The following is a 13,767-nucleotide window of genomic DNA, read 5'->3' as shown; positions in this document are numbered from 1 at the left end:
TACTACATGTGGAGGGTATGAGTTTTTTATGAAACCATGCTGCTCTTTGGCAAGGGCCAAAGTGCAGCACTGCTGTCACACAGGTGTATATGGGCACTCAGTGAAATATTTGCCGCTATTACGAGCAGCAATGCCCTTATATATTTGATCACATCATTGCATGCCCCCAGGAGAAAGTTAGGGAAGTTAAAAAAATCCCAGAAGTTATCAGCAGATGATGCTGGGACAGGATGCTTCCATCTCTTTTCCCTTTCCCCAAAGAACGTGGTCAGTCTAAGGTGACTGATACTAGCCGAAAGCAAAATGTGGAATAAACGTAAGAAACACAAGCAGCACAACTTGAAAAAGGGTAGAACCTTTTACAAACAAAGAACAAGATTAAGGATTTTAGTAAACAGAATGGCATCAGGACTGAGGACAGAGGAAGGGATTCTGAAGCAAAATTATAAAGGAGGGAAAATAAAGTCATTCAGATAGCTGAAGGCAAACAAATATTAAGAGGTAGAATATGATGGCAAAATTAAGGAAAAGTTACATAAAAAGGTGTTGTCTTTGTGGAGGACATAACCACTTTCTAGAATGCATTCTTGCTATGCTGCCTCACCAAAAGGCAGGCAGTAAAGAGCACAGGATGTAAGCTGCACGAGTGCATAACATTTTCTTCTCAGGATTGGGCTAAGCAGTTGTGTCCCTAAAGACTAAGATAAACAAAAGAAGCAGAAATAAACACTCAAAACTGAAAAATCACAATAATAGGGCTCTTTACCTTTGCATCCAGCAGGTCCAAAGCCATATGTGCCCGGGGAACACTGATTACAGCGGCGACCAATCACATTAGGTTTGCATTGACACTGTCCTCCATTAGGGTTACATTCTGTGCTGACAGAACCCTGGCGATCACACTGGCAAGCTATGAAAAAACAAGAAAGCAAAATGATGTTACTGGAAGCAAACACAGTCACACTAAAGTCATATATCAGGAAGTGTAAATTTATTCATCACACTTCTCAAATGCTGACCCTGTTTTATGAGTCGGCATTACTACTCCAACAAAACAAACAGTACAATATCCAATTCTACTTTCACATTTCCATGAAATGAGTAATTCTTCTAAACTACCAGTTTCTTTTAGATTCTATGGAATGCAAAATGAAGGACAATAACAGATCAGTTGTTTGCCATATCGCATACTATGTGGTACTATTTTATTTACTCGTTTATACTTTAATTTCTTAGATTAGCTCCATTATGTAGAAGTTCATAGGTTCATAGGTGTTTACTAGGCTAACAACCACAAGGGACTTTTTAAGCTTAGTCACCTCTTACAAGTTCTGGTAACCTTGATAAGTGTAAGCAGGAGCTTAGGAGATGAAACATTTACAAGCAGAGGCCTGTGAGATGAACTATTTGAGACACAGGCGCCAAGCCAGGAACGAATTTCCTGTTTCCCATACAAATGTCCAAGTTACACTTGAACTGGTTTAGGGAGGAACTCTGCTTCACATAGATGGGGAGCCTGTTCCAGAGACAGGGTAGTCTCTAGGACACATACCTGTCTCTCCAGCAGGCCCTATTTATATCACAGGCAAGTTATATGTCTTTAGAATGGGTAATTCTGATGCTATTTGTTTTATGGATATGCAAGAGGTCTATCAGAGTGGGGTCTGACAAATACCCTGTATGCCGGGCATAGATCTGCCCTCAGCAGCCTGTATGAGAGAAAAAACAGAGATAGGGCCTTGAGGCGGTCTGCACAAGATATTTTACTTATGCCCTGTATTCTTTTAATGGGGAACCTCTGTGGACGTTTCATTTGTTGGATATGCTTGGTTAGTTATATACCAAAGGAGGCACTGTACTCAATGATAGGTCTGATGAATGCCGAATACAGAGAGAGAAACAATGACTTCTTGGACTTGGATGCCATACCCTTGTTTATAAATTTCACAACAAGGAATGATTTCCTCACTTCTTCAGACACATGATAGTCAAAGGCTAGATTATTATCTGTGTGTGTTCCTAAGTCCCTGACTACTGGGTCATCTCTAAGGTGTGTGTTGTCAATATGATAGTTACCAGAGGTGGATGACTTCCTGAAGGATACTATTATACATTTCTTGGCATTTAGTGTTAGTCCATGGCTCTGACACCAGTTGATTGTCTGTGTCAGCCCTTCCTGGAGAACATTTGTGTTGGTGTTGGATTCAGTTCAATGACAGCTCCTAATCTGCAACCATCTGCAAATTTAATCAGCCAGAGATCAATGACATTAGCTTTGACTTCAGAGAAGTAAATGCCAATAAGGAGCAGTCAAAGGACCGACCAAAGAGGGACTCCACTTGTGACTGGCCTCTTTGTAAAGGTGGACTCCTCAATTCTAACTTCCTGGGTCCTGTCTTACAGCCAGTTGGCCATTCACCAGGTGACATACAGGTTTGTACCTAACCTCTTGAGCTTGTCAACAATGCCCAAGTTAGGTATTGTATCAAATGCTTTGGTCAGGTCACGGTAAGCAGTGTGAACCATTTTGCCCTCATCCATTGCTTTGGTGACCTTCTCAAAGAAGCCCACCAGTTTGAGTAGCCATGACCTGCCCTTGATGAAACCAAACTAGGTTGGGTCCAATGTCTGGAGGTTTACTATATCATTACTGATCATTTCCATGATAATTATTTCCATGGCTTTGCATATTAAGACTAGTGAGACATATGGGTCTGTGGTTTCGAAGGTCTGTAGGTGGCCCACTTTTTTGCAGAGGGATGACTGTTGCTGTTCTCTAATCATGAAGCACAAAGTCTGTTTGGAGGCTGCAGTTAAACAGCAATTCCAGATGGCCTCATAGGTCATGTTTCATGCTATTCAGAAGACATCATTGGATACTGACTAACTGCAATGCTGAAGTACAGACTTGGTTAAATTATTTGATGAGTTATTGAGTATACATACATATGTGGAATCTTGAGAATCAAACTCAAGCCAAAGGATACAAATAATTTACAATTTAGTGATTTAATCTATTAAGTCATAACAGCAGCAATGCAACATTCCACTTGTATGCCTTTAATAAGCCTGATTTTTATGGCCACTTCCTCTGCTTTGGGTGCTTAATATTTTAAAACTGAGCCATTATGAAAGAAAGTCTCCATCTGTTTTTACTTACTATACTAGAAATCTAATGCATCCCAGTATGATATGTCAAATAACTTCAAATAGACAAAGTTTTATGTCTATCCTTTACAGTTGAAGATGGCTTTGATGGTCCAAGAAGACTCTTCCATCTGTGTGTCTGTAAAACTAACAATCCTTTTATGTGGATGCAAACCTTCATATTTGATGGGACACCTGCATATGTGTGACGGCTTTAAAAATATGGTTGCCTTTAGCCTCATTCAGAGATCTGTATACATATACATATATATATTGTGTGCGTGTGTGTGTGTGTGTCATGTGGTCTGGTTAAACGCACACTACTGTGAATTCTGAAAATAAGGGCAGATGAAGCTGGAAGGATGCAGTCTACTCTATCTGGTTGCTATTCATATTTTAAACTAAAATGCAAGTAATTAATTTTGTCTTTTGGCTAATAAATGGCATAGACAGAGCTTCCAGGTCTCCAAGAAATCTCTCTCTACAGGGTAATTTGTCCAAAAACTAGAAAATGTCGATTAAAAAAAAATAACGTATTCATAACTGTGAGTGGTATACCCAAGAAGCCTGTAAAATAGTGTGCTCCATCTTTGCATACTGCAGGGAAAAGGAGCCCTGAAAATAGTAATAGGTTCAGGCTTTGACAGGGTGAAGTTGAAAGTATTGCTGTTATGAGAAGGAAGTTTTAAACTTACTGTGAGCCGAGGAAAAATCAGTCTTAAATTGCCATTTCTTTGGGAGTGTCAGTGTACTGACAGCAAGTCTACTGAATGCTGTTACATTGATGACACTCCGCCAAAACTACTTTCACTAACAATGTTTTCTTTTTTCTCCACTGCTTTGTAACCTCAGAGAATGTACAAGTTCAAGGAGTGTGAGGTTGTCCTCCTGCATGGGGGGGTGGGGGGTGGGTGGGGGGGCGGCAATGAGGCTTGACATCTGCAAAACAATTAATCTTTGAGGTTCACTGAAAGTTGTTTTTGGCAGTTTTTTTTTTTTTTGCTCGACTGGCATTTAGTAGATTTGCTGTCGACAGATTAACATTTCCCAGTTCTTATGTCTTTTTGTCCCCTCCTTCCCCCCACAGGACTTAGCCTAATGGGTCCTCTACCTGAACCCAATCCTTCCATTCATTCTACAAAGTGGGAGACATGCATCCACTGGTTGGTAACAGCTTTATTGGACATTTGTTACTGTCTAGGAGTATGACAGAAGTAACAGCCAGTAAAGTAATCAAATCCAGTGAACTCCACAGGAATAAATAAAAGAATAAAAAGTCACTGGAACCACTCTAAAACCTCTTTAATTACACAGAATAAAATCCACAGATAATCAAAAATCCATACAGCAAGGCAAAATCCACAGGTAAAATCCACTAGTTATTAAAAATTCCACTTGCAAGTTAGAAAACTTTCACCTAGTAAGGCTTCACCACACACAACAGTTGAGTAGGTAACTGTGGAGCTATTTAAGTAAGTCATATGATAACACAATCAATTAGACCTTCTTTTGAAATTCCATTAATAAAGAAAGGCTTTAAAAAACTGTTTCCATTTAAGCCTGGTGGCACAAGTGGCCTAAGCGAAGTATCCAGTGAAATTCTTCTGTCTCTGTGCTGTATATTACATTACCACCTCACACTGTCAAGTATCACTTTTAGTATAAGAAACTTAAAATAACGATTTATGCCTTTTTCTTTTATATGATTAAATAAGGCATTCACTGGATTTTTCCCTTCTAATATCAGAAATATGATTCCCAATATTCATTTTAAATTTCTGAATAGTTTTCCCTACATAGTATGGTTGGCAAACATGATATGTGACTAAATAAACAAGATTTCTGGTATCATAGTTACCATAACCACTAAGTCTGTATACCATGCCTGAAACAGGATGAGCAAAATTATTTCAGGCATATACATACTTACAGAAGGAGCATCTATACATTTAATTGTACTAGTGAATGATGGATTAAAAATCATTCGGATCTCTGTGAAAACAATTGTATTGTAGTTCTTCTCTAGTTCTGCACTGTGGTATATTACATTCTATTGTTAATTAATAACTGAATGCACACCAGTCAACTGTTTTACAATATTTGTAACATAAGAAGGAAACTGTACAGAAAATTATGTTGTCTAGATGTTCCAGTGGAGCTTTTCTCCCCAGTCCTCCGCTAATTTCCTGGTAAACAAATGTAAAATAAATAAATAATTGAAAAGTACCCTTTTTATTAGATGCTCTAAAGGTATGTTTGTTCTATAAAACAAAGCATATACTTTAAAATTTGACTTCTTTTGTATCCAAAACTCGTTCTATTCGATATAATAGAGGTTAATTCTGGAATGTCTTACAGAATATGCCAACATTTGTTTATTATATGTCTCACATTATGTGTATTGTTATTAAACATAAGCATACATCTAGTATATTAGCTAACTCTTTTTTTATTATGTTTATTTGATGTATTAGCTGAAAAGATTGGCTTAGCTATGGTTTCCCTCTGTGATATGATTTCTTTGTATGTGCTCTCCAGACTTTTAGAGCTTTTCTATAAAATCAGACAGCATTATTTAATTGAAAATCTATATTAGTGTTTGTGGTGTTTAGTTTAACTACTCGAAGAAACGGCCTTTTTTACTATATTATTAAACATATATTGGGGGTGCATACTGTTACGATGTAAGCATGCATTCCTTTTTGTTGTTTTTTTACATAATTTAGAACCTAATATTCCCTCCTTTTCTTTGTAAATTGTAATATCTAAAAAATATATGCTGTCAATAAATACTGTTGTCTTAAAACCTAGAAAAGAGACTGTGTCAGATAAATATTTAACAAATAAATTAAAACTCTCAATATCTCCTTTCCATACAAAAAAGAAGTCATTAACAAAATGACAATAAAAGAGAACGCTATCTAAAAACTTAATTATCAGTTGACAGAATGAAAGTACAGCTGTGTACACTTACCATAAATGTAGTTGTTCGAGTGTATTCCCTGTTGCAGTCATCACATTTGGGTTATCTGCCTGCAAGTAGCCCTCAGCCAGCCTGAATACCAGAGTCTTAGATTCCTGCGTCGGATGCTGTCGCTTCTTCCATGACGTCAGGTCATGAGGAGTATAAAACATGCAGCTGACACCATTACATCAGTTTTTCTTGCCCCAGATGTCAGGTGCCCCCACAATGGGAAGCAATTATATGTTACGGTACACCTCCATCAAAAAGCAAATACACCAGAAAACTTAAAATACACCAAACAAGAAGGAAAGGTAGAGCCAAGAGAAGTCAGGGGGCTGGAAGGAGGGTAACCAGGACTGCAACAGTGAATACACTTGAACATCTACATTTATGGTAAGTGTACACAACTGTACTATGTCACTGTTGCAGTCATCACATTTGGGTTGATTCCCAAAGCTAAGGAAGGGAGGAGGAAGTTAGAGAGCATTAGGGCCAGCTATTAAGCCCTGCAAGACTGCAGTGGCAAAACCAGCTCTGGATTTAGAAAAAATAGGTATGTGGTAATGCTTGGTGAAGGTATGTACAGAGCTCCAGGTAGCAGCTTCTAGGATGTCCCTGGTAGGGACTCCTCTGAGAAAGGCTGCAGAGGTAGATGCAGCCCTGGTGGAATGTGATCTTATCCCCTGTGTGGTAGGTTTTCCATGGTGCTTATAGCAGAAATTAATGCAATGGGCTATCCATTTAGAAATGGTTTGTTTTGAAATGACCTTCCTCTCTGCCCCTGCAGCAAAGCCAACTAGCAGCTGTTCAGATTTTCTGAGCGGCTTAGTCCTGTCCAAATAAAATCTAAGTTGTCCGTGCATGTCCAGAGAGTGCAGTATTTGTTCTCCTTTCTTTTGTGGATTAGGGAAAAAATTAAGCAAATGAATGGACTGATTAAGGGCCACACTAGACATCACCATGGGCATAAAGGAAGGATTGCTCCTGAGGGAAACCTTGTCTGTATGGAAGATAATGAAGGGTTCCACTGCCATGAGGGCCTGTAATTCAGACACTCTTCTTGCTGAAGAGATGGCTAGAAGGAAGGCTGTTCCAAGAAAGGAATTTCAACTCTGCAGTTGCAGCTGGCTCAAAGGGAGGGACAGTGAGCTTTTCCAATACAAAGTTAAGGTCCAAGGCTGGAGTAGGGGGCTCTCCTGGGTGGTCTTAAATTTTTGGCCACTCTAAGGAATTGCTTTAGTAGGGGGGGTGAGAGAAGAGGGATGGATGGCTCAGTATTATAATGTGCTGAAATGGCAGAGGCATGAATTTTGATTGACGAGAAGGATAGGCCCTTGTGCAGCATTTTTGTTAAGTACTGAAGAATATGAGGTAAGCTGGCACCGTTGTGCCCATCCCCTGAGTCTGGCTACAGGAACAGTATCTTTTCCACTTTTCAGAATAGGATTTTCTAGTACTAGGCCTCCTTGCCTCCAGAATGACATCTAGCACCTGCTTACTGAGGGATGCTATTTTAGAGCACAAGGAATTAGCCAGGCTGCAAGGTTCAGGGTTTGAAGCTGAGGGTTCAGAATCTGGCCCGCCTGCTGGGACAGCAGGGAAGGGGTCTGAGGCAGGTGCCATGGTTCCAGCAGTGTCATACTGCGTAAAAGGGGGTACCAGTGCTGGTGTGGCCAGTCTGGTGCAATCAGTATTGTCCTTGGCTTGTCCTATTTGATATTTAGCAGAACCTTCGAAAGGAGAGGCAGACAGGGAAAGGCAGAAACCGAGAGGCTTTCCCAGGTAAAGAACAGGGCATCCACTTTCCAAGCTTGACTGTGGGAAGTTCTTGTGCAGAAATTGTCCAATTGGTAGTTCTGAGGGGAGGCAAACAGGTCTACCTCTGGAGTCCCCCATTTGTTCCTCAAGAGGTTGAATATTTTTGCTTCCGGTTTCCATTCGTGTGGGTCCATGAGATTTCTGCTTAGGTCGTCTGCCAGTGAATTTAGCTTGCCTGGCAGGAACTGAGCTTGTAGGTGCACTTGGTAGCTCAAGGCTGTGTTCCACAGAGCCATGGCTATTCTGCAGAGAGGATATGAGTGTGTTCCCCCCTGCTTGTTTATGTACCACATAACTGTGGTGTTGTCTGTCTTTACCAATAATTGTCCTGGAAGAATGCGGTCTTTGAAGGCTGTCAGGGAATTCTGTACAGCTAACATTTATTTTTGGTTGATATGCAGGTACATCTGTCTCGGGTTCCATTTGCTCTGAATGCACTGCCCTGCCAAATGAGCCTCCCCGTGATGCGTCTGTTGTTAGGCTTTGGGTAGCAGGGGGTAGAGTGAAATGGAGCCCCTTGTTGTGGTAGCAGGCCTCTGCCCACCAAAGGAACTCTGTCTTTATACAAGGAATGATAGGAATCATTGATTCCAGGTCCTGAGAATGTTGACACCATAGGCTTTTTAGATACCATTGTAGTTTTCTCATATGCAGTCTTGCATATGGAATTAGTAGAATGCAAGAGGCCATGAACCCCAGGGCTTGCAGAATCTTCCTCGCAGATAGCTGGGGCTTTATGGCCAATAGTTTGAAGTAGGTTGTCAAACTTGTTTCTCTGGAGTGAGGAAAGCCATTTGGGAAGTTGTGTTCAATTGTTGGCAGGGTACTAGGTGAGATTTCTTTTAGTTTATGGTGTACCCCAGTGAGGTTAGAAGTTTTTTTACGTATGTCAGATGTTTTAATAGCAAGTCCTGGCTTTCTGCCTGAATCAGACAATCGTCCAAGTATGGGTATATCTGAATATTTGTTTGCCTGCAAAATGTAATGGCTGGAGCTAGACACTTTGTGAAAACCCTGGGTGCAGTAGATAAGCCAAAGAGAAGTGCAGAGAACTGATAGTTCATGGAGCCTGCCCTGAATAATAGGTATTTCCTGCAAGATTCCCTTACTGGAATGTGCAAGTAAGCTTCCTTTAAGTCTAAGGCTGCCAACCAGGCATCTTTGCCTAGCATAGGAAAAAGCTGTTGAAGTGTTAGCATTTTGAATTTTGGGATTACCAGAAAGGTGTTTAAAATAGAGAGGTCCAGGATAGAACGCCAGCAGCTGTCTTTTCTGGGTACCAAGAAAAGTCTTGAATAAAAATCTTGTCCCCTTTGTTCTGCTGGGACAAGTTGAATAGCCCTGATACTTAGAAGAGAGAGAACCTGCTGTTGGGCCTCCCCCAACTGATTTGAGGGTAGGTCTGGATAACCATTTGGGGTTGGTAGGGTGTGGAAGTAGAATCTGTATCCTTGGGAAACTATATTCAAAACCCATTTGTCCTGGGTAATGAGTTCCCAGTTTTTTGCATCCTGGGTTTGGACTGAGAAGGCCTGGAAGAGACTGGAAAGGACCAGTTCTTTGAAGGCCAATGCCTACTAAATTTAGGGGAGGCTGTACTTGTAGGAAATCTTTAATAGTTTGCATAGATTTAGCTTTTTCCTCCATCCTTTTGAGGACTTCTTCTGCTTTGTTGCCAAACAGGCGGTCTTGGTTTAAGGGAGCATCCAGTAATTTAGCTTTAACATGATCTGGCAGGTTTTGCTCCTTAAGCCAAGCATGCCTTCTAAGTACAGACCCAGTGACAGCAGCCCTGCAAGATGCTTCTAAAGAGTCAAAACCACATTGCAAAGTATGTTTACCAACTTTTCCACAGAATGCATTAAATCCTGTAATTCTTTGTGTTTAGCACAGTCAGGAATCAACATAATTTTCTGTTTAAGTAGTCCCATAATATGCTGCTGGTACTTTAACATATAAACTGGCAATTTAAAGTCCTAATGGCCAAAGTCATCTACAATGTCCAGAACAGGAGGGATAGCTAAAGGCCTGTGTTGAGGAAGGAGCAAGAATTCCCTAAGCCTCTTTTTGGAATCAGAGAAGTCCTAGCTTTCCCAACGGAAATGCTCCCTAAGAGTGTGCAAGGTTTCACAGAAAGAAACATTTTCTGGAGGGGAAGCAGAGGGAATGGAATCCTCTGCATCAGAATCCTCACAGGTAGATAAGGGCAAATCCTGGTAATCAGAAGGAACAGAAATATCAGATTCCTGATCAGAAGAATCAGAAGGAAAATTAGTTCTAGGTCTCTGAGAGGGGGAAGGCTGGCTTCCCCTAATTAAGGTAATAAGGTCTTCAGCCATTCTAAGCATTTGTTTTTTTAGGCATATGGACCTGAGCATCCGGTTTGGATGTTGGTTTTCTAGACATGGTGTGAGTTTTAGGCCTGGATGAAGAAGATGGCGTTGGTTTAAAATGCAAGTCTGTAGGCCTGAATACACCCTCAGAAGCTGGTGTCCGCACAGCGGCTCCGGACCCATCCAAGGTAGAGACATCAGCAGGTTCCATAGTCGAAGAAGCATCTCGTGGCATACCGGACTCCGAATGGGTCTCAGTAGAGGCCTGCGAATCTGAGGTAGCGGGTAGCAGGGGCTGCGAAAGCACCTCAATGAGTGTCGTCAGCATTTTTGGACCTATGCGGTCTGTCTCTGTCTTTATCTTTACGTTTTTCAGAAGATCGGTAGTCTGATGGCTTAACAAAGCCAATTCAGAGTACTGATACCGAGTACCAAAATAATTTGCTGCAAAGATAGCCTGACGATGAATAGTTTGGGGGTTGAACAAGGCACAAAACCGACAGCGAGGGACGTCGTGGTCTGGGCCTAAGCAAGGAATGCAGTACGAATGAAAATCTTTATGAAGTATTTGCTTTCCACAGGTAAGACAATTGTTAACTTTTACTGACATCGGTTGGAGCAAAAAAAAAGACCCCAATGGGGCACTTATCTTTTTTTTGAAGACTTTGGTTCTGAAACTCGAAAACTAAAATTTCAGGAGTCGGCCGACCGGCACTTGCGAACTGCTTCTGCTTCGGGCACCGCACGGCAAGAAAGACTGATGTAATGTCATCGGCTGCATGTTTTATACCCCTGACGACCTGACGTCATGGAAGAAGAGACTGCATCCAACGCAGGAATCTGAGACTCTAGTATTCAGGCTGGCTGAGGGCTACCTGCAGGCAGATAACCCAAATGTGATGACTGCAACAGTGAAACACGAAGAACATCTGACATTCTCAGATATACATAATATCTGTGCAGCTATTGACAGCAGGCGTGCCCACTGCAACACCTTTTTTTTTGTTTAAACAGATGCTTATAAAAAATAAATACATTATTAATAAGTACTAGGGATAGCAGATCACAAAGGACATTAATAAAATGTTCTGTATGTTCAGTAAAATCTAATAAATAATCTTTAACATATATGCCGATGTCATTAAGAACATTTGTGAATAAAGAATCAACATCTAGTGCGGCAAATATACAATTAGAAAGAACTTTGTTAGCAGACCATTCATATAGCTGTCCTAAAAATTCTGAAGTATCTTTTAAGATAGTGCTTGTATGTTCAAAGCAAATCTTCAGCTGTGTGTCATGTCTAAAAACTTTGATATTGGTTCCATCACCTACTCTCTAGCAGAAACAATCAGTCTAAGTGGGGGCTCTGTCATATATTTATGTAATTTTGGTATCCCATATATAAATGGTGTTATGGGATCAATAACTTTTAAATAATTATATAATTCATCACTAATTTTCTTTTGCATATGCATATCATTTAATGATTTAAGTACTTGTGCTATGATAATATTACATTCGTGTTTGGATATTTGTTCATAGTCAGGACTAACAAGCATGTTTAACATAGTTCTCTGATAATAATCTGCATCTAATACAAGGTGACCAACGGTCCCAGTTATTCCAGGACAGTCCCAGTTTGGAAGTACCTGCCCCGGAATCCCAAACATTGTCTTTGGGACACAGAAATGTCCCAGTTTAGACCACTCAGTCTGAATGGTAACTTGGCTTCCCAGGGTGGCCAGTCCCCCTGCTTTCCCATCCTAAGCAGCTCTGGGGACTTTTGCGATTTCTCGGGGATGCCATTGGGTATGGGGTAAGGTCGGATGCTTTCACTCTGGCAGGAGCCTTCCAAGCCCTGCCGCCATCAGTCAGTTACTCCCTCAAGGACTTCTGTCGTGGGGGGTTCTGCTTGACCCCACTCACCCAGGCAGGAGCTCTCCAGGCCATACATCCATCTGCCTGGTGCTCCTGTACTGACTTCTGTCAGGGCCAAACCCTACAGTCCTCCAATTCAACCTGGCCAAGAGACCTTCTCCAGCCATGGCCCCCCACATCAAGGGACTCTGCCGTCTGCATGTCTCGCTGCCAAATCGTGCCAGATCGCTCAACCCTTGGACCCTCACAGAGGAGCTTCCCACCAATCTCGTCCACTCTTCTGGAACTCCTCTCGACCGCTGAAGGGCAGATCCGCTCTCATGAAGGTTTCATAGTCCCCCTGTTTTTCCATCCGGAGCAGCTCTGAGGACTTTGAGATTTTTCAAGGATGCTGTCGATTATGGGGTGAAGTTGGATGCCTTCACCCTGGCAGGAGCTCTTCAGGCCCCTCTACCATCCACCCTGGTGCTTCCTCAAGGACTTCCATCATAGGGAGCTATGCCTGTCCCCACTCACCCAGGCAGAAGCTCTCCAGTCCCCACCACTGTCCGCCAGTTGCTCCCTTAAGTACTTCCATGATTGGGGGCAGCTCTTCAGGCCCTGCTGCTGTCCGCCCTAGCCTAGCATTCTTTCAAGGACTTCCATTGTAGGGAGCTCTGCCTGACCCCCCTCACCAGGCAGGAGCTCGCCCAGCCCTGCCACTATCTGCCTCTCTCCCCTTCCAGACTTCCATCCCAGAGGGGGCATGGTCCGTACCCCCTCACCCAGGCGAGAGCTGTCCTGTAGCAGTCACTTTCCACCTCTCTCCCTTCCAGACTTCCATCAGGACTGACCCTCTCTGGGGTTCCACTTCTACCCAGGAGAGAAACCTCTTTTCCATGGTTACATATCTCCTAACTGCTGCCAAATCATGTAGTGTCATGCATGCTCTTGGAGCCTCTCAGGGATCTTCCCAGCCACATGGAACTCTGCTGGGCCATGAAGCCTCAGACAGTCCCTCATCTAGACTTCCGTGACACTGGTTTTCCACTTTGCCTTGCACATAAGACTTTCAAACTCGCAGGGAGAAGGCCTGGGTCTCTCCATCTCTGCCCTTTTTGTGGCACACCTCAGTCTCTCAGCCCCACAGTGCCGGGCGCCGATGAATGTGCATCGCTTCAAGCCTCCTGACATGTGGTCTCTTGCCTCCTGGGTGGTGCTATTCACAGAGTGGCATCTCCACAGTGCCTGGTGAAGGACGGGAGGCCAATCTGCCTGCCTCAGAGCGAGATAACATGGCTGCCCTATCTCCACTCCCATGGGGGCTGGGAGAATGGGACTGCAGACCTGGCTTCCCAGGCGGCCCTCAAGTGTCCCAGTTTAGGTCCTGTAACAAAATTGTCACCTTGATCTAATGCAACTACCTCTCCACCTTTATCAGCATTTTTTATTATTATTTATTTATTTTATTTTATTTTACAATTGTTTACCGGGAAGGTCCGACTGGATACAGATCCATTTTCAGTGGAGGCCCGGGGAAAAAAGCTCCACTAATAGTACAATACAATAGATAGACATTCACAGGATAAGTCATAAACATTCACTTAATACACATTCACAGGATAAGTCATACAGGAGCTCATT

At 42.3% G+C, this 13,767-nt stretch overlaps 1 protein-coding gene across 1 annotated transcript in view; it reads right to left on the bottom strand.

Annotated features, from left to right (window-relative positions):
• LAMB2 (laminin subunit beta 2) overlaps positions 1–13,767 on the bottom strand; it is a 3,750,789-nt gene that overhangs the window by 1,220,109 nt on the left and 2,516,913 nt on the right. The window contains exon 18 of the mRNA XM_044078730.1: positions 767–910. Within this exon, the coding sequence (XP_043934665.1) occupies positions 767–910 (144 nt within the window). The remainder of the gene's footprint in view (positions 1–766; positions 911–13,767) is intronic.

The sequence above is a fragment of the Protopterus annectens genome, chromosome 7.part1, assembly GCF_019279795.1.
Source record: "Protopterus annectens isolate FY-2018-M chromosome 7.part1, PAN1.0, whole genome shotgun sequence".
In the NCBI taxonomy this organism is placed as follows: domain Eukaryota; kingdom Metazoa; phylum Chordata; order Ceratodontiformes; family Protopteridae; genus Protopterus; species Protopterus annectens.
Note: the sequence above shows the minus strand (reverse complement) of the source record. Positions and strands in the feature narration are given on the sequence as shown.